At 37.6% G+C, this 21,487-nt stretch overlaps 1 protein-coding gene across 1 annotated transcript in view; it reads right to left on the bottom strand.

Moving 5' to 3' along the window:
* Window positions 1-1,390: 1,390 nt before the first annotated feature.
* The window catches only part of tnfsf10l (TNF superfamily member 10, like), a 74,326-nt gene continuing 54,229 nt past the window's right edge, over window positions 1,391-21,487 (bottom strand). The window contains exons 3-7 of the mRNA XM_024288722.2: window positions 8,347-8,383; window positions 8,162-8,263; window positions 3,920-4,086; window positions 3,017-3,127; window positions 1,391-2,936 (exon numbers count right to left, since the gene is read on the bottom strand). Of these exons, the coding sequence (XP_024144490.1) occupies window positions 2,751-2,936; window positions 3,017-3,127; window positions 3,920-4,086; window positions 8,162-8,263; window positions 8,347-8,383 (603 nt within the window). The 3' untranslated portion in view covers window positions 1,391-2,750. The remainder of the gene's footprint in view (window positions 2,937-3,016; window positions 3,128-3,919; window positions 4,087-8,161; window positions 8,264-8,346; window positions 8,384-21,487) is intronic.

Here is a 21,487-nt window from a genome sequence, read left to right as displayed (position 1 = left end):
CCTGCATTTTTGTTATTCATAATTATACAAAAAAGTTATGGTTTTAAAGTTAAAAAAATTGGTATTCTGCTAGCTTTTAGGACTGTTTTGGTATTTACTAAGATTTTTTTAGGCTATTTGAGTTTACCCAATATTTCAGCTACATGCTAGCTTTTTAGCTAATTTAGGCTTTTATTTTTGTGTTTTTTAGGCTGTTTTAAAGTTCAGCTGCTATTTACACGCTAGCTGTTTTGGCCAATTAAGATTTTTTTTCTTCTTCAGTTTTTTAAGAAAAATGTGAAGTTTAGCTAATATTCCAGCGACATGCTAGCTGTTTTGGCTAATTTAAGCTTTTTAAAAGTTTTTAGGCTATTTTGGAGTATAGCTAACATTACGCGCTCACTGTTTTGGCTAATTTGGAATTGTTAGTTTTTTGTTTTTTTTTTGGATATATTGAAGTTTAGATATTTTTTTCAACTATATGCTAGCTGTTTTGGCTAACTTAAGTTTTTTTAAACATTTTTTTTAGGCTAATTTGGCATTTAGCTAATATTTTAGCCATCTATTAGCTTCAGAGATTTCAGCTATCATCTTCACCGGCCAAATTTAGCTTACAGCATTCACACTAGCATTATCGCAGGTAACGTTATATATCTAGTTCATAATTATGTTAAAAAGTTAGAGTTTTAAAGTTTTAAAAATTTTGTTTCAATAAATGTTTATCAAGTTCGGCCCGCGATCTAAGGTGTGTTTTGGATTTTGGCCCCTTGTGCGATTGAGTTTGACGTCCCTGATATAGATTTTAAAGGTAATTCAGACTTAATACTCACTATTTTTCTTTCGTTTTTTTAAATGCAAGATATGACTTCGCGGATTTCACAAAGTGAAAATTGAATAAATACGATCATTTCACAGCGTTTATTTATGACTCCACTGTATTCTGATGGTGAAATTGTGGTTTGTTAATTCAAAAATTACATTTAAACGTGTTTGTTTTTTGTTTGAAGTTATTCGCAGTGTATTATGGTATATATTCGCTAATCTAGTGAGCATTGATGCATGCTAGTTTTTCGCAAAGACTTCTGTCGAATCCTTTATGAATATACCATGTATCGAGATGCGTGAGATGGAAAGATACACACCCCTTGTGTAGATCATACAGTAAGCTGTACTGGTGTTATTTTGAGATCCGTTTACATATAGTGCTAAACTTTGGCTACATTTTTAAATTCCCCCCTGGATGCTTGTCTAGTCAGAGTTGCTTACATTAACATCTGCAGCTCATTCTAAAAACCTTCACCCTTTAAAACATTTCCCAGCACAACTTCTGTTTAAGGTGAGCCGTCTTTACGAGCGTGAACGCCGACACACGGCGGCTTAGGTGAGCACAGGAAAGAAAAGCAGTCACACGTTTGTAGTAGAACTTTAATGCACTTTGAAGTAACTCGAATAAAGCCAATCAGTCACAGCTGTTGTGGTCCGCATTGACCAAATGTGGAGTTCTGTTCCTGGGAGAGCTCAAGCGGACGAGGAAAGAAAGTATGCTATGGTGCAACATTTGGAGTCGGTTCAACTTAGAGGCATAAACTGGCTGTAACGCTTCATAAATAGGAAACAGAACAAAAAAAAAAAACATTGGAGTTTCCATCCACTTCAAACACCCAAATGTCAAGTCGGTCCTTAAAACTCCTTTCACATTCCCATTATAAAGAAAAGACTAAACCGTGATGCCACTTTTCCTACTTGAACGTTTGTAGTGCTCATGAAAAAATCTTTGTTTCAGCACAAATTTTAAAAAGTTATTTTAATAAAACAAAAGTCATTAAAATGTCAGTAAACAACTTTTTTTGCGCAATTCATTCACCACAGATCTGCAGATCTGGAGTTTGCTGAGCCAGTTCCTAAAAATAAAACACAATGTTGAGTCACAGGTTAGACAAGGCGGAGTGTGTGGAGACAAACTGGTTGGGCTGAATGTTGCTTTCAGCCTCCTTGTGTTGTGGGCATCGTCCTCCTGGCCAAAATGGAGCGCTTTATTCCAGTTTCTGTACAGTTCGCAAGAAAACACAGTCCTTATTGCATAAAATCCACAGTTTTAGTGTCGCAAGGAAAGAGTCAGCAAAGTGGTTTTTCAGTCCAGTCAAGGTACTTTAGAAAGAAATAAAAAATCATCATCTTATTCTGAACCATGCACTCAGGTGGCACACTCATAATCCACAAACGTTTGCTTTGGTTTGATTATTAGAAAGATGTCTGCTGCTGTTCAACAGTCCTTTCCTCACATCTTTGATGTAGAGGCTCCATGAGTTCATTCCTCGGGAATCCAATCGAAAAAAGAGGCACTTTAGAGGAATTAGTGGTCATATGGGATGCTACCCGCTGGGTTCCCATGAGGGACATTTCAACTGAAAGAAGGTATTCAATTTTCAGTTTAAAGCTTTTAATTATTTTCCCATATTCCCTCATTAAAAACCGACTGTAGACCTCTTCTTCTTGATTTTCCTGGTCCATCTTGCCTCTGCGGGTAGGGTTTTTCAACAAAAAGTACTAAAAAAAAATCCCATCTTTTTCCCTTTGATCGCATCCTCTTACAGCATTAAACAGTCAAAACAGAATTTTTAAAGCCCTCCTTCACTGTATTCGTCCACGCAAACTTTGAGGATCCGAAATCCTGGCTCAAAACTCTTTACAATCAATGGATTTTGGAAAAAAAGGCCACAGTTTCATTTTCTTCATCCCAGCACCACTCTGTGGTCACTCGCTTCCTTCCCTTAAAGGTCGAGACGGAAGGCGCCAAAATAGCTGGAGGACTCGTCGGCGTTGACCATGGTGGGGGAAGAAACGGAGACGAAGAGCTCGTCGCCGGCCCTTAGCTCGAACAGTCCTCCCTGGTAGACGGAGTGCAGGGAGTACTCCGCATCCGGAGCCCAGCACTTGGTTCCGACACCCTTTAAAAGCTGGAGAACGGAAAGGAAGATTCTCAGGGTTACTGAAACAGGTTGGACCAATCTGGGTCTTGTGAGAAGTCATCTGTTACCTGTATTGGGCTGGGATAGGAGGTTTTTTTATAGACGCACTGCACCAGCTGGTGGCTGACGCTGCGCTGGTCTCCATCGCTGCCTACTGGAGACGGATAACGGAAATACACCTGGAAGGAACCACGGAGGAGAACGCTTAACCTTAAGTTGATTAAACCTGTAAAGGCTGCTACATCAAAGAACTGACAGAAAAATATATATTTTTAATATTTAATTATCAATCATGATACAATGTGTGACTTCGCAAAAAATATTATTAAGGAAAAAAAAAGGCACCTTATTTAGCCATTATCTCAAATTTGATCCACACATTTAAACATGGCCGAACTGTACTATAAATAATTAATTATCAACAATTTTTTATTTTTCAATTTTTTTCAATGCAGCAACTAGTCCGTTAGAATAAAAAATAACAATAGATGAGCTAATCCCTATCTAAAGTGTTAAAAATTAGCTAAATGTTTTCCCGCCGAAAGTGTTTTTGAGATGTTACGGAGGCAGCCATTTTGAAATGAACAGGAAATGCCCTTCTACTGCCTCCTAGTGGAAGGAAAATGCACTGCAGGGCAGAAAATTCTGACCAAGCGATATACAATGTTTTTTTAAGGAACGTTTTCATAATTCTAAATTACATGTATCATATTCAGTATGATACAAATGGTTGTATAGGGTTAAAATTTAGCGTTTTGGAAAAAAATAGGCTAAAAAAAGGGTTGTACACCTTTAATATTAATTAGGAAATCAGTATCCTTTGGTCCAAACCTTTTAGACAATAAATACAAAATTGTTTTGACCTGATTAAAAAAATAACTACAAATATTTGAGTCATCATATTTTCCACTTTCTATGGGTTATTTGTTATTTCAAGCAAGTATGGTAACAGTAAACCGTTTTGGTATTACCTGGGAATACAGGTAGTAGCGCCCATCTTGAGGCACTCGCAGCTTCCCATTGGACAGGGTCATATTGTGGAGGTGGGCCCCAAAACTCTGATTGGCCCACGAGCGCACCATATGTCGACAGGATTGGTGGAGGCCCGGCGAGATGGTTGCGTGGTTAGCGACTCCAGCTAGGTGAGAGGAAAAATGAAATATGAACAATACATACAAACAAATATTCTCGAAATAGTCGAAGTAGCACTTGGCTAAAGGTCAGCAGCAGTAACTATCATTTTATATTTTCTGTCAGGCACTGTGTAGTCTGCAGCTTAGAAACTGATCTAGATTATGAACAGCATATATTTTTAATCTATAAATGATAACTTCATTAATAAATGATGCAGTGCTCCAAAAAATTTTTTATTTGAATCCCAATGCTACAAACAAAATATTTGTTAACCCTGTAAAGTGTACTACTTCTAAAAATTTACAGAATTTCTTAATTTTCTGGAACTAAGTTGTTTTTGATGAAAGGGACACACAAACAAATACAATATATTTTTAAAATAAGATATAGATAGAATTAATTGTGATACATAAAAAATGTTAGTTTAAGTTCAGAATTAAAGCACCTTATTTACTCACTCACTCCATTTTAATCCACAGACTTTTAACACGTTGTAACTATATTATAAATAATTATCAACAAATTTAGCATAATTTCAATACAGCAGGTAGTCATTTACAAAAATAAATAACGATAGATGAGTTAATCTCACCATATAGTTTTGAAAATTAGCTAAACTTTCTCAAAAGTGTTTTTGAGATTTCATGGGGGCAGCCATTTTGAAATGAGCAGGAAAAGCCCTTCTACTGCCCCTAGTGGAAGGATGATTAACTTCAGGACAGAAAACATGGACCAAGCGATATACAACAGGATTTATTTAAGGAAAGTTCGCATCATGCTAACAAGAAAGGAGTCTCAGAAATGCTTGTATCGAATATGATACAAGTGGTTAGATAGAATTAAGGGAGTTTATGTTTAAATGTACTGAAGAGAGAAATTTGTTTTATTTTATTAAAACGTATTTTAAAGCACTTTTTTTTTTATTATTTCTGGGTAATTTCGATCTTAAAGAATAAAATTAAAATGGAATACTTGCTTAAAAGAGGCAATTTTGTAACATTTTTAACCCAATCAGGCTTCTATTATTAGTGATTCCATAGTGTTACAAACACGTGTGCACTGTGTTACTGTTAAATATTATATAATATATAATAAACGGCGAGATACATAATATATGTCGTGCTTCTAATGATAAAACACATCAGGGCTGGGTTTAATTCAATACAAACACTGGAAATAATGAAGGGTTCGATTTATGATTCAACTCAATTTTATTGGAAGGTTTTTTAAAAAACATTTCCATCCAAAAACATCTTCTTGTCAAGTCTTGTCTGGTTTAGAAAAACTGCTTTGAAATTTGAAGGAAAATAATAAAATACCACAAAAACATGAAACTCAAAAAAGAAAAACACAAGACATTACGTTACAGGATCCATGGATTTGATGAAACCCATGAAGCAAGTCCGAGGTCTGATCCCAGAGCAGCAGCTGCTTTGAATTAGTTGCACACTTCGGCTTACCCCCCAATAATTCCAGTTCCTTCCATGACGGTCCACATTTCATTTCACTGTTTTTGCAACACTTCAAGCTTTTCTTAAGGCAGTGCCTGCAGCCTAATCGACATGAATGCAGGTAATCCATTCTCCAAGAAGCTAAATGTGTTTTCTTATGACAAAGTGATGCATTTGCAGAGTTCTAATGATTAAGGTAAGTTTGTCGTATTCTACATTTTCTGCAGTCTGTTTTAGCGCCTGCTAAAAAAAGAAAAACGTATATGCAAACCCTGTTACAATACTTTTTACACTATATATATAATATTATGCATGTTTTTTCAAAATAAATGTCCTCCAGTCTAGAGGAAAATCAAACCAAACCAACAGCAGCAACAATAAAGCCGCAGAAAATTCCTAAAATTCCCTTTTGTTTGTGCCAAACGTGTTGCTTCCTTGGGATTATTAGACGCCAATTACCTGGAAATTATCAGAGTCCAACTGTCAAAGTGTATCTTGCTGCTGCATGTTCTGAGGCCGAGTACGTGAACCTCAGGCCCTCTTCCCTTACACTCACTGATACTCTGTGGAAATTACATCAGGAAGCCTTTGCCAGATTGTCAACACCCTACAGCTCGCACGCAGTGTCAGATGAAACAATGTGCAAAAATGCAGAGAACACCCACTCAGAAAAGTCCTCACAGCACAAAATCTTTTTCTTTCCAGAGACACTTTCCAATATTTGAGCATGAGATAATGTCCTTTCACGTGTCATGAAAGAGGGTTTAAGCAGAAGATTTTATGGCGGAGAAATGATCTTCCAGATGGTTGGATGTGCAGAATAAAAACAACGGAATTCCAGAGGAAGTAAACAACCACAAACGAAAAAAGTGAGTTTGAAATAAGGAGATAATTTTAAATGAACAGCTGCCAAACCAAACAGCATAAAGTAGGCGTAACAGGAAAGAAAAACAGGATTAGAGCCAATCTATCAGCATGAATATACAGCTGACAACAACTGAAAAATCTACAGATTTATAGGAAACAAATACATAACTTCAGCCAACAAAGTTACACTAAATGCAAAAGTACTAAAAGACAAAGAGGATGATTTTTTTTCCAGACATCACCAAGTTGTGAAGCATTGGAGCAATTTTAACCATTCATAACCAATAGCTAAATTGCCAGTCTTTCTTCTTAGCCAATCACTAGAGCTGAGTTGATAAAGTCGATTAATCGATCTAAGCTTAACAGATCAATAATCGATCCATAAAAGTAGAGATCGATCTAACACATAATGCTAAAATCTGCTAGCTCGATGCTAACGCATAATAGGAGTCCCCATAGGACAGCTAATGCTAACGCTCGGTCGGTGTAAACATACATTACTGACTAAATGAACATTTTTATATATTCACAGGCATGAGTTTTACAAACTCTTTTACGGAAATATTTTTAAAGTAACCATTTGTGGTCAAAAACACTTTTACTCACTTATTTGTTCTGGAATAAGGTGCATTACTATAGTGTGATCGCCACCTAGTGGCCAAACTGAAACGCCCTCCAGGAGAGGCAGAACAATTGTTGGAGCTTCTCTGTTTGAGAATCAATGTAACACAGTATAATATTAACCATCTTATTATTATTTCACAAAAAAATGTTACAGTATGTGAACTGTATCAGATTAATATGAATGTATTCAAAACATGCATAGATTATCAATGTATATGCAAGGATAAAGACACCTCAGTCATAAAGATAGAAAATGCCATATTTTACTTTCTATTTTTAATTCAATATTTAGTTCATCTGTTGCAGCAGGAGGATTCTATTTTTAGAAGGGTGTATTTTATTTTAAAAGGAACATATATAGACTTAGACTTAGACTTAGACTTGGCTTTATTGATCCCTTTGGGATGGCACCCTTGGGGAAATTAAGTTTTTCAGCACCTTACATAATAAAAATCTCAATGTACACTGTACAATAATAAAGTCCAACAACGTATAGAAGAGCAAAAGTATGTATGGCAAAGTATGTATGGCAAAGTATGTATGGCGGTATCAAAACAGTTTGAGTGTGTGATTGAGATATATGCGCTGCTGTCAAAAGTATAAGCAGTTAAAATTATATATATAGAAGAATTGAACCCCGTTTAAGTTCAAGTATTGCAAAAGCTACATTCTATACATGAATGGGTTAATGGCCACAAAAACATGCCACTCAGAAAACAAAATAGCCAAAAAAAACTTTTCACTATAGTCGTAGCTTTTCACAACAAATGGCATCAATACAGCAATGTGGGCTCAACACTATGACAGTATTTCTTAAAGTTGTGGTTTTATTTAAACGTTTTGAATTAGGAAAATAGAAAAGACAATGCTTGGGTTGTCCTAGTTCATTGCGTTGAGCAACCGTCTACGATTGGTTGGCAAAGTCTTTGACAGCATTTTCTTCACCTTAAAGAAACCTGTCAGTCACGTTGGATTAAAACATTTAATCTACATCGGAACCTTTGAGCTTGTACAAATAGTACCTCTTTGGATCAGTTGTTGGCCCCATCAAAACAAAGCACTTTCAGGTTTTGGACTGTTTTGCTTTTGGATCTTTGATCTTTTTGCGATCTTTTGATTCTCTTTGCGATGGCTCACCTTGAGAAGTGGTGTCTCTGAGAGTCAGGTGGGCGGATGGCCTCTGGACCACATGGCTCATGAAGTTTGAGTTGTTGAAGGAAAGAGGCATCTTTCTGGCCTCTGGGGACAAATTAATAAAAGGCAAAAAAACAGTCAGAAATTGAGAGGAATTTGAAAGTAAGAAGAGTGATAGAGATGCTTACCTATGAAGGTTTGTTTGGAGATGATGTTTTCTGTCACCTAAAATGAGAAAGAAGCACAAATATTACCAAAAACATTACAAGCACAAGGTTGTACCTGATTAGTGCTGCCACAAACGATTATTTTATTAGTCGACTAATCTAAAAACTAGATATATAGCATTACTTGCGATATTTCTAGAGTGAATGTTGTAAGCTGAATTTGGCTGCTGAAGATGCTGAAGTTGATAGCTAAAAACACTGAAGCTGATAGCCAGCTAAAATATCATTTAAATGCCAAACTAGCCCAAAAAAACCCCAAGTTAGAAAAACAGCCAGTATACAGCTGAAATATTAGCTAAACTCCAAAATAGCCTAAAAAAACAAAAGAAGCCTAAATTAGCCAAAATAAGTAGCATACAGCTGAAATATTAGCTAAGCTCTAAAATACCAGATGAAACAAAAAAAATGCCTAAATTAGTCAAAACAGCTAGCCTGTAGCTGAAATATTAGCTAAACTCCAAATTAGCCTAAAAACCTTAACAAATGCCAAAATAGTTCAAAAAGCTAGAATAATGCCATTATAACTTTCAGCTTTACAACCCTCTAACTCCATATAATATTAAGTAACAACTTCTTGACTATTTTAATAGTTGATGAGTCGTCTATTAGTCGACTAATCGTGGCAGCCCTATACCTCATACATCTCTTTTTCAAAACAGTTTCATGCGTCAGTGGAGGTTTTCATCCATCCAGGTGAGGATGTCTTGAAGTTGAGTCATAGCCTCTGGCCTTAAAAATGTTTTCCTCAATAAAGAGGATTTTAAGACCAGTTGCTTTAACTTCAAGACAGTTTCATCAATGATAATCACTTGTTTATGAGGATCCTTCCACTTGCTCTTGTTCCTCCATTTGTCATTGTCCTCCTTCAAATGCCCACTTTGTGACCTTAAGCTACACAACAGTGCAAGCTCTCGGTTGAGTTATGTGAAGGGAGCCCCTGAACTTTTTCTCGGTCTAATGGTCGCTAATTAATTTGCCGCGAAGCCAAAAAAAAAAAAAAAAAAACCCAAACAAGTAAAGGGTTCACCTTTGTTTTAGAATAAAATGGAAGTATTTTTGGCAGCTGGTCACTTCCTCCTGGGTTAGAACTCTTAAACTTAAAAGCAGGACGTGGTCACTCATGGCTTAGTGTGTTGGAGCATACAAAAGCTAACTCCAGGGAGAGCAGAACACTAGTGTCTACTGCAGCGAGACTGTTTCAGCGTTTCTCATGCTCCTAAAGCAGAAAATTACCCCTTTCATGAAACACACTGCACACTCCAACGACAGGTAATTGCCAACAGATTTTCCGCCTCCAGTTTAAGAACAAATATTTCTTGAATGTCTCCGAGATCCCTTCAGGTGTTCCTACCAATAGTCTGTCTTCGGAGTGCCGACTGACTGGACGCGTCTGCTGTCTTTCAGGCTAAAAACGTCACATGGGAATCTCCTAAACAGCTAGAAAGTTGAGTTCCCTGCAGTAGCGGCACGCACAAATCATTTATTACAAGATGTAAAAGCTTCCCATAGCATCTGGAGACCTGCTGCATATTGAAAGGTGAGCAAACGTTTCCCCCACGGTTATTATCTATCAATAGCGTTCCCTCCGTCACTCTTTGCATCTGGTTCACATTTTGGGCCAACTTTTTGCAGTTAAATATGAATATATTTGGTGAGAAAAATGTCAAACACACTTAAGATCAATGGAAGACATAAATCCTAAAACATAGAAATAGTTTCCTGAGGAAGCTTTCCATTAGAAAAACAAAAGCTCAAGAATCTCTGAGCAGCAAAAATAGAAATAAATCTCTTCTTCATCGAGATTTATTCTTATTTTTTCACTCCACGTGAGCTCATTCTTCAAGATAAACAAGAGTGAATGCTTAAGAATGGCCTCTGCAGGGAGGAAATATAAGTTGTGATACATTACATATTTAAACAGTGACAAATAACACACCTGAATTATCAAATTATTCTCAACAGGAACATATATTTTTCCTAAGATGTGATTACTTTCAAAACTTAATGAGCCTTGACGAGTGGTTTCTGTGATGAATATATATTTGCAGAAGTATCTAAGATGTCATTTTAATGTTTTACTTGTCTGAAAGAGCTGGTTCACAGCCTTAGATGGATGATTCCAAGTATTAAATGGTACAGTCTAATGTCAAAATATGAACCTGAAACGATTTTTAACTTACTTAACATGCTAATGTGCAGTACACTTGCTTTGTGTATGAATTCCTTCACTACCCACTATTTAGTGTACTATGTAGTGTGTTTTCTATTTTGTCCAGGTATCCAGATCTATAATTCCAAAATCCACTGCCCTGTAAATGTCCTTGAAGTGGGCATCAGTCGTCAATAGAGTGGCAACTATAGACTACAATGCATTGTGGTTTAAATGTCTTTAGTTTTTATCTTCAGAACACAGTGGTTTCATAAATTATCTTTATTTTTTTACATTTAAAACCTTTATGCGTTTGACAGGAAGGCAACCAGTCGATTAATTACATGAATACATAAAAGGTCTTTGAAAGCACCATGGTTCAAGCAAATATAACAATAGTGGTTCTGGTTATAAACATTTATTTAAATTGACCTGAGTAGGTCAGTTTTGACGTTTGTTTGTTACATAAAAAATGCATTTTCATTTATAGAAGGAGTTAGGAAGCAACCCTTATAACATTAGCATACATAATATAAAATAAATAAATAGAATAGTCTTTATAAAACGTTTATAATTATAAGGTTGGCAAATGGATTTGCCGTTAAAAAATAAAAATAGTGAGCATTATTCTGAAATACCTCAAAATCTAAAGCACTAGATAGTCGTGTACCATGTTGGTCTTTAGGGTTTGGGGGTAGTGCGGGAATTGGAACATAGCCCAGGTGTGTTGATACAAGAGAAGAGCTGAGGGGGATGGGAAAGGCTGGTAATTTGTCGAGTGGCAACAAACATGTACACATGTCTCTTTCAAATCCCTGCTGATTGTTTAAATCATTAGTACTAAAGCTAAATTGGTGTTTAGAATATATTTGGAGCTTATTTTGCAATAAATCTAGTAAATCCGGCTCCATGTCATGGTTTGTGTTTTTATTTGAAAAGCTTTAAAGTCCAAAATTACCTAATGGTTTCAACAAGATCAAGAATGAAGTCTTAACCTAGTTCAAAGTAACCAAATGTTGTGTTCATTTTAAATGGGGGCAAAATAGGTAAAAAAACAAAAAAGAAGAAGAAGAAGAAAAAAAAAAGGAAAAGGTGTTAAGCACATAGACCCCCCTCATGTTCCAAATAGGAAGTACCTGCTGGTCCCAGCCATTGACATAAATAGAGATGGACAAACAAGGGTGTGATGTCACCAGGAGAAAATACCTTACCTCGGGTTCAAACGAAATGAAGTCAATTCAGTCGCCATTTTTCTGTGGATGTCGCCCAATTTTGCCCTTTGGGACCAGACAACGTAAGCAAGCAGTGATTGGTCCGAGAACCTGTCAATCAAACACTTCGAACCTTTGAGGTGGGGCCAGCGGGCACCACATACTCTTACTGAGGCATCTGATTGGCCAATTTATAACTTGAGTCCATGGGATATTGGGTTTCTGGGACCAGAAACCCAATACCCAATATACCCAATATATGAACGTGAGGGGGAGGGGATTACCAGTCCAATTCTCTTTATGTACTGTCTATGGTCTTAGAATGCGAAAATCCCATAGACTCCTATAGAGAAATAAACAGCTATTAGTCATTCTATTGGTCAGAATAATCATTTTTGCTGTGGTTTTTCTTTTTAACATCTTGCTAAACCTATTTTTTTTTCATTATAAATTTTCTTTATTGCAAGTATTTCCAGTTACAAACTGGCCAATCAGATGCTTCAATAAGGGTATGTGGTGCCCGCTGGCCCCCACCTCGAACTACTGAAGCGTTTCAGTGAGAGATTCTTCCCGAGCCCACTTTCAGTGGAAGGGGGTGTGGCTTTCCAGCAAATTCACTCCTGATTAGCGAGCGTGGTTGACATAGAAATGACGACTCAGACCAACTAGGACAAATCACTGCTTACTAACGTTGTCTGGAACAAAATGGCAACTAAAATGACCTAATTTCTTTCTTCATCTGGTCACAGTCTTGTTTTGTCCATCTCTACTTATGTCAATGGTTAAGCTACGTTCACACCACCCACAGCAACATCCATTCACTGAATGAAAAATCTATATAAACGTTCATCCGTTTATATAGTTATGCTAGCTTGTGTTACCCTTCTCTGGCTCTAAAACGTGCAGCCGTTGAACGAGTTGAAACTTAAACCAGGTCAAATTTTGGCCAATTAGGACTTAGTGATGCTTGGATGATGTCTCATTTACTAAAGTTCTGAGCGTTTGAACATTGATCATGAAGGATAAAAGAATAATCTGACCCCAAGTCTTTCATATATCAGAAAAGAGTAGTGAAAGAAAAAGCCTAGTGCGAGATTGAGTAGATTTGCACCACTTTGACCTTTTGCACCAAGTCCAGTGTGAACACCGTATGCTAATGAGTGTTTAAGAACCACATTCTTGAATGCGCGACACATGCCCAATGTCTATGTAGCATCAGAGTGAAAGTTGAACACTGGAGCCAATTCTCTTTACAACAAACACCAGTCAAAGTAACCTACAGCAGCTGTGTCTCATTTGAAAGAGAAAAAAAAGTTTCAACAACACCGGGATAAATCTTTAGGACATTGTGCACAAACATTTACTTGAAGCAGTTCTCCTTTATAGTTCAAATGTGAAATGCAGCAAACAGTTTCAATGAAAGAAAGAAGACTTTCTTACATCACCCAACAAATAGTCTTTAGATAAATTACGTACAAAGGTCAGTTTTAGGGGGATTTAGAGAGTTCTAAATGTGTGTGCCTTAAAATATTACAAAATCAAAACTGACATATGATCAGTTATGGGTTTAAACATGGATCTCATTGACTGGACTGTTTTTGGTTAAGTTGTTAGTTCGGGGTTCTTGAGATCTGCTCAGTCATGGAGAAACATTTGCAGCGCGGAACATGACTCTGTGCTCCAGTTGTGTCACTTTGACCACTTAAGGCATTAAAGGTGTCAGAAACAAGTCACCAACACACAATGGCAAGAACAAAAGATCAAACCGTAAAGTCAAATAAATAAAATATTTAGAGTTTTGGAAAGAAAAGTCTGGGTTTACAAGTATTACAAGACATGGCGGTTGATCCAAAGAGGAAGCCAAGAGGGAAAAAGAGGGGATTAAGACAGACAAGAATGCATTTTTTTTGAAGATTAGAAGTCAATGCAACCCAATACTTTAATGTGCAGTTTGGTGCTGACAGGCCCGCACTGAAGTGTGCCTGTTGTGTCAACAGGAAACCCGTGTATTCAGGGAGGGGAGGGTGGTTCTCTGAGCTGTGGCAGGCCCAACCTGGGACAGATTTCTTTCTCAACCAACAGGACTATAACCAGTACATTTATATATATAAAAGGAAACAAAATGGCCACTCCAGATGTGTTTGATCCTTCATTTCTATTTTAGGCAACAGAAGAGTTTGCCTGACAATTTATTACTGTAATAACTTCAGGGTCTGAACATAGAAAAACATGAATGTCCAGCTTTAATCACATCTGATGTTCCCGTCTCTAGAAATGATACTGTAATGGAAAAATAACTGTGAGGAAACTTCTTGTGTCCATGAACTCCTATAGACTTAGTCAATAGTTCAATATAGGGGTTGACTTGTATATGTAATGCAGGTTTTTGGGGTGTCCCGACCCGTGGAGGGTTGTAGAAAGTGGCGGATGAATTCTAAGGGGAAGTGCAGTTCCCAGTCATGAAAATGGAACATATGATTATCATGCGTGTTGTAAATGCATTGTGAAGTATCCATCCATTTTCTAAACCCATTTTGTCCTTTTCTGAGTCACAGGGCCAACGAGTCCAACCTGGCCATTTGTTGGCCAAGGCACGGTACACCCTGGACAGGTCGCCAGTCTGTCGCAGGGCCACAATCACACACCCATGCACAGAGAAGATTGCGGGCAGCTAAGACAGGGGTCGGCAAGCTTTAACAGTAAAAGAGCCATTTGGGCTCGTTTTCTACTGATCAAAACCTAGTAGGAGACATATCTTTACCTTTTACCTTTAGTAGAGGCCAAATTAGCGAAAAATCTAACTCGTTACTTAATTACTAGCTGAACTCCAATTTAGCATAAAATTCCTTAGTAAATTAAATTAGCCAAAACTGTTAGCATATATTGCTAAAATATTAGCTAGACTCTAAATTAGCATAAAAAGTAATTAGAGGCCAAATTAGCCTTTAAAAAGCTAGCTTGTTGCTTAATTACTAGCTGAGCTCCAAAATAGCCTAAAATTCCTCAGTAAACTAAATTAGTGAAAAATGTTAGCATGTTGTTAAAATAGAAGCTAAATTCTAAATTATCCCCCCAAAAACTTCAGTAGATAACAAATTAGCTGAAAACATCAACATTTTGCTAAAATATTGGCTAAATGCCAAATTAGCATAAAATTCCTCAGAAAATTAATTAGCCTGTTGCTAAAATAGAAGCTAAACTCTAAATTAGCCTAAAACCCCCAGTAGACAACAAACTAGCAAAAACGTTACCATGTTGCTAAAATAGAACTCTAAATTTTTTTTAAATTACCATTATTTTATTTTTCTTCAGCCAGAGAGAGATGCACCATGGAGAGATAATAGAGCCACATGAGCTAAGATGAATACCGTCATAAAGAGGAAAACGGAATAGCTAGCTTAGAGCTCTATATTGGTGCTTTCTAATGTCGTCATGACTTTCTGCCAATCAACGAGTGACTACAACAACTCCCCCCAACCGTCCCGTTCTATTTTTCTATGGACCTCCAATGGATGGGGGCCCTAAAGAGGTACGGGTTGGAACTGTTTAGCAGATCCATTTAACAATAGAAATAGAAATACTAGATTGAACCAAACCGCTCAGTGAAAACAAGTCCTAAGTGCTTTTTGGACGCCATTAGGGTGCACTAATGGGCCCCTTGAGCAATGCGCGGATTTGGGGTGTTATAAACATGAAAAATCTGCATTACATGCCTGCATCTTACCTACCTCACCCTTACTTTCCCTTACATGTTTTCTGTGACCTGTCACCATCAGGGTTTCATCCTACGGGCTCACCAAGTGGTCCACAACTTTGATATTTTGTGGGTGTCACCTGCACGCCCTATACAGGTTTGCCCATCAATTGCCCGCAGACTCCCCATATCCCACCTAAAATTTTAATCAGTTTCTCCTCAACTCAATGCCTTACTGTGGTAATGCTACCTGAGCTGGACGACGTGAAACTTCAGCAGAATTATCAGTAGCAACCACTGTTTCAGACTGTTAATCATGACCATTAAACCTAAAACTGAAGCTGTAAGACAGGGGTGGGCAAACTATGCCCAGGGGCCATATCAGCTATTTTAAACTGGCCCGCCAAATTGGAATAAATTATATAGATGAGTCTAAAGGCTTTTCTACCCCTGCTCTAAGGCATTTTCAGAGGACAGAGAAATATCTGCTGCAGACTCAACAGCTGGAACACGTACTAACCCAATGCAATCTTGGTTTTATCAACAATTATCTTCAACAGAAACCCCCTTAACTCCTACAACCCAACCATGATGCAACAACCAGAGCAGGCAAGCAGATTTTCATCTTGATATGTTTGGGTCACTTCATCATCCACGTTATTTAGAGATCCTGCTAAGATACTGCTAATGACTTCCTCGGTCCTTTGTGTGAAACTTTTCAACCGTTTGATAGAATGGCAGTCAACCTCATGGGGGGCTTTTAGTCAAACTGGTTTAACGAATCAAGTTAGCGCTCGATGGAGCAGAGAAACAAACACGTACAAGCCGTTTGCGTGAACGTGGGACAACATCGCTGTTGAAACGGGAATCCCAAAGGTTTGGAAATAAATAGAAATGTTGCATATAACTATATAGATTTTTGCAATCAAATTAAGCAGTAGAAAAGTTACGACTTCATGTAAAACATCAATGTAAGGTTGCATTTTTCTCTGCTTCATGGACTGCTAGTAGTGATTGACCTGTATTGGCCTGTTCAATTTGTTTGCTAGACAAAAATGATTCAAAACACAGACTACAAAAGACAAAGAATCTAAAGGAGAGGAGGAGATTTGGTCCAACATTTTGATTAATGTCAACTTAAGTGGCTGCCTAACAGGAATGCATGTCACGGCTTTGTAATCGTTGCATCAAGTCACAGCGTTTCTTAACATTCATTGTTTTTAAGACCCTTTTACTACTTTCTAAAGACCTTCGGCCTTAAAAGCTCCAGGTGAGTCTCTCAAGGTACTCTTGAGGTTTACCACGGCTCACTAGGGCTCATACGACGGTGGTTGGAAAATTTGTGAAACTAAGTGGAAAAGCCTCAAAAATCACCTCAAAAACACTGCCAGAAACACTAACAAATGCAAGCATGTGTGGTGTTATTACTTCATGCTGGAGTTTATTTTTATGGTTTTACTTACATTTGTTTCCTGTTGAAAAACTTTCATGAAGATAAATTTCCTTTTCTTTGGGTATAAAGAGATCTTAGCATTTTAGGCTTTTTAGCATTTCACTTTCACTGTTTATTTTAGTTTTACTTTGGGATGAAATCAAGCTACATGGACATAAAAGAACCAATTACATATAGTTCTGAAAGTATTGATTGACTTTGTTTTCTTAACAGAAGGCAGAATTTCAACCAAATGGCCATGTGGTGGAGTGTCTTTCTTGAGACTGGAAGGTTGTGAGTTCAAATCCATGACCAAGTCAAAGAGTCTTAAAATGGGACCCAATTCCTTCCCTGATTGAAGGTCAACATTAATAGGTTAGATTGGGAGGGTGGATGTTAAGCCACCAAATGTTTCCTGAGCGCAGCAAATTTGGAAAACAAATTTCACACCCCTAGGCGCCTGACAACTAATTGGACTTTTGACTTTAGAGGCACCCTGTTGAGGCAGAGGGGTTAGAATTTTCATGTAACCCTGGTCGGGCCTCACAAAACAAACAGGTGGTGAAAGTCAGACAACGGAGAGCCCTCAAAGTCAACAAAAATCATCTCCCTTGCCAATTGTGAGTTTAAACGGGGCTCCAACCCAAAGCCATTCTTGGGAGAGGGGGCTATAGTGGCTGGACCTGTACCCACCGGGATGGCCTCAGTCACGTGTACCGGTACGGACGATTGGCTGATGCAAGTTTTGAGTTGCCTAGAGAGGAGTTCCAGTTCCCTTGAGGATTAAGGGACGTGATGAAAATTAGTTGTGCGTGTAGTAAGGGTATCGTGAAGCATTTTAAAAAAGTAAAGTAAGTTGCTCTCACTAATGCGGTATGGGTGATGCTGCCGTTTTTTGACATGCCGGTTGTTCCCATTAAATTAGGGGTCCCCAACCTCTGGGCCACGCACCAGTCCGAGGGGTGCTTGGTACTAGGCCTAGACCGTTATTAAGAACCTAACAAATATTGAGGTCCCCCATATGAGATACCTTACCTCCAGCCCTCGCAAAATCAGGCTAGAGCCTTCGCCCTTACTTCCTGATACGTCTACCGCCATATTGTAAACGATTGCCACCCCTCGACAGCGATTAGCCCGAGTGGGTCTGAGTCGTGTTTTTAGAGGAACTGCTTGTTCTGGCTAACCCAGTTCTGCATTCCTTACTGCGTCCGGTAGCATTTCCCCCAGGTTATGGACAGGTGATTTAATGGGAACAGTCAGCAAAACAATCAGCCAGTTGAAAATGACGAGTTGGAGATACCCAAAACCTCAAAAAGTGTCACGGAGGGGGCCCCAACCATACGTCCATATATGACGAATTGGGAGTGAGAATGTGTTGATGATACATAAGTGCCAGTAGGACACCTGTAATATGTCCACACAAACTAAAGTCTGATTGTCCAGTTCCCTAATTTATGACCGCATGCAAGACTGCCTACTAATGGTGTCCCTGTGCAATGCGCAGGATTTCGGTGGGGTTTAACCCCTTAACACCTGAATTTATTTCAAGCTATGAAAAAAAAAATCACATATACTTTTGCTTTTAAGTAGATGATACATTTAGATAATTTAAAGCCAAAGTAATTTGTCATATATTTACAACAACGGGCATTAAGGGGTTGCATAAATTAAAAATCTGTATGACATCTTACTTAAGTGTTCACTACAACGGTACCCATCGCCCGCAGCATGGCCATAGAAAAAAATGTACATGAACAATTTCTTTCTACGGGCTCACGATGTTCATATTTTGTGGGTGTCATCTGCGTGCCCAGTAACAGAAGGTATAAAACCATAAGGGTAGCTCTGACTAAGGCATTACAGAGCTACTGCTCCGTTTGTTCAGTGGAGCCTGGAACAAATCTTCTCGAGAGGTCGGACCTCTTCTCAGGGGCTCCCCTGGATTAAGAGGTCCAGCAGTTGTGGGGCTATGTTTAACCTCCTTCTAGCGGGGAGTTTCCTTAGATTAATGGCCAAGTGACTTTCCTGCACTCCTTGATTTATTGAGCGGCTTTGCAAAAAAATGCTTCAAACAATTTGAATTTCCTTAAAAGTCCTTTGTTCCAACAAAACAGAAACTATCAAATTAGAGAAAAAGCTGGGTTTAGACCACATGTGTCAAAGTCAAGGCCCTCCTGGTAATTCTATTTAATTGTTATCAATGAACCGATGTTATCTTGCGCTTATTTCTAACTTGTATAATTTTGACAAAATACATTTTTATGGAAAGTAAAATATTGAAAGTTATTTAAAGTTTAAATTGATTTATTGTGGAATAATATTCATATTTATGTTACAAAGTCACGCTTTTAAATATTGGCATTCTGATAGCTTTTTGGACTATTTTGGCATTTACTAAGATATTTTAGGCTATTTTGGAGTTTAGCTAATATTTGAGCCACATGCTAGCTGTTTTGGTTAATTTAGGCTTTTTTTTTAACCTTGCTTTTTACGCTGATTTGGAGTTTAGCTAATATCTACACGCTAGCTGTTTTGGGTAATTTAGTCTTTTTTTTAAGGCTGTTTATGAGTTTAGCTAATATTTCAGCAACATGCTAGCTTTCTTGGCCCATTTAAGTATTTTTTACACCTTTTTCCAGTTTTTTGGCTATTCTAGAGTTTAGCTAATTTTTCAGCTACAGGCTAGCTTTCTTGGCCCATTTAAGTATTTTTTAAGCTAATTTGGCATTTAGCTAATATTTTAGCAGGCTATCAGCTTCAGTGTTTTCAGCTATCAGCACTAGTATCTTCAGCCTCCATATTCAGCTTACAGCATTCACACTAGCATTATAGCAGGTAATGCTATATATCTAGTTCATAATTATGTTAAAATGTTACGGTTTTAAAATAAAAAAAATATAATTTTTTTATAGTTTTTTAAGTAATAAACATATTTTGTTGCATTCGAGATTGATTGTGGTTTAATTTGCATTGTTTCTTTTTATTTATTTATTTTTTGTTTGCTTTTTAATGTCTTTTTTTGTTGTTGTTCTTGTTCGAAAGTAAAAAATTATTAAAAAAAAATGTTTATCCTGTTTGGCCCACAACCTAACTTGTGTTTTGGATTTTGGCCCCTCTTAGCGATTGAGTTTGACACCCCTGGTTTTGACCCAAAATTAATATCCCGATTTGTCAAGTGAAAAGAGAATCTTGAAGTTAGACAACTGCATTCAAGCAAGTTCAAATCGATCACAATTTGAAAACATTCAAGTGGCTCAAATTGAATCGTCTGTAAGTCCAAAAATGTAAACTCTACATGGTACTTCTCTACTATTTTTTGGCCATATGGATTTGATATTCTGAACTGTGCGTGCCTTTAGTCATCTGACTATGATTTATCGACTTTAGAGCCTGACAGCACTTATTCAGCTGCAGTTTATCAGCCAAAAGCAGAAAGGGGAGGTTTTATGATAGGTAATGTACCAGTGGCCTACTTTATGCCATCTTAAGATAAGTGGTCTGTTTACTGTGGGAGCTTCCTGTCAGAAAAACGCCGCGTCCACTCAAGGAAGCAGTGGAATGTACACAGAATAAAAAAAGGAGACATGTATTGCCCATAACCGCTTTTCAAGTCTACTTTTGCCTGTTTCTAAACTTCACTTTCTTCCTGTCGATTGTTTGGCCGTTTCACAGGACATTTTCACAACTGTGTTTAGACACCGCAAACATAATACCGTCTTTGTTCACTACATGTATTTACATAGCTCTGCCTGCTTGTACTCTGGGGCTACCAGGTTTCTCTGTAGAGAAAGTTAAGACAATAAAAGTTGATTGATCAGGTTCTGGAGTGACGTTTTTTTTTTTTTCCAAACTTTCTGTTTTTGCCTTTTAAATTTTTCTTTGTTCAGTCTGCCAGTTTTTTTCCTTTTCGCGGATATTGATCCCGTAAAGCATTCTAGAAACTATTTATCACTTCAATAAAACGCAGAAACAAAGAATCTGATCCCTGCATTCGCACACCAGGTTGATGCTTTGTGTTCACACAAACACAACAGACTGTAAGAAAAAACAACTCCATGTGAAAATACAGGAAAATACAGACTTGAGGCGTATTTGCACCAAAAATCCAGACTAAGACTTCAATTTTTTTTTCTTTTTTTGTATTTTTGAACTAAAATATATAAACATGTGCTAGGAAAGCTACACTCTTTGCCCAGAAATCCAAAAGGCGGATCCACACAGCTTTACATAAACAATCATTGCGGTCTTGCACTTGTTGAGATATTTATTTTATTCTTACAGGAACAATTTTCTAAAAACCCTTTAAAATTGTAAGAGCTTACCCATGATGCTCTGCTTTGGTAGCTTGTTTGCTCCAAAACTATTTAAGGATTTGGAGTCTGTGTCGACTGCTGATTGGTTTTACTTTGATTCGAACAAAATGAAGAAGGTGTGAAAATTACCCTGTATTTGATAGTGATGCATCCATCCATCCATCCATCCATCCATCATCTTTCCATCCATCAATAATCCTTCCACCCATCCATCCATCTGTACACTATCCATCCATCCATCCATCCATCAATAATCATTCCACCCATCCATCCATAATCTTTCCATCCATCCATTCATCCACC

Source organism: Oryzias melastigma, linkage group LG18 (genome assembly GCF_002922805.2).
Source record: "Oryzias melastigma strain HK-1 linkage group LG18, ASM292280v2, whole genome shotgun sequence".
In the NCBI taxonomy this organism is placed as follows: Eukaryota; Metazoa; Chordata; class Actinopteri; order Beloniformes; family Adrianichthyidae; genus Oryzias; species Oryzias melastigma.
The sequence above is the reverse complement of the archived record's forward strand: the minus strand, read 5'-3'. Positions and strand labels throughout refer to the sequence as shown.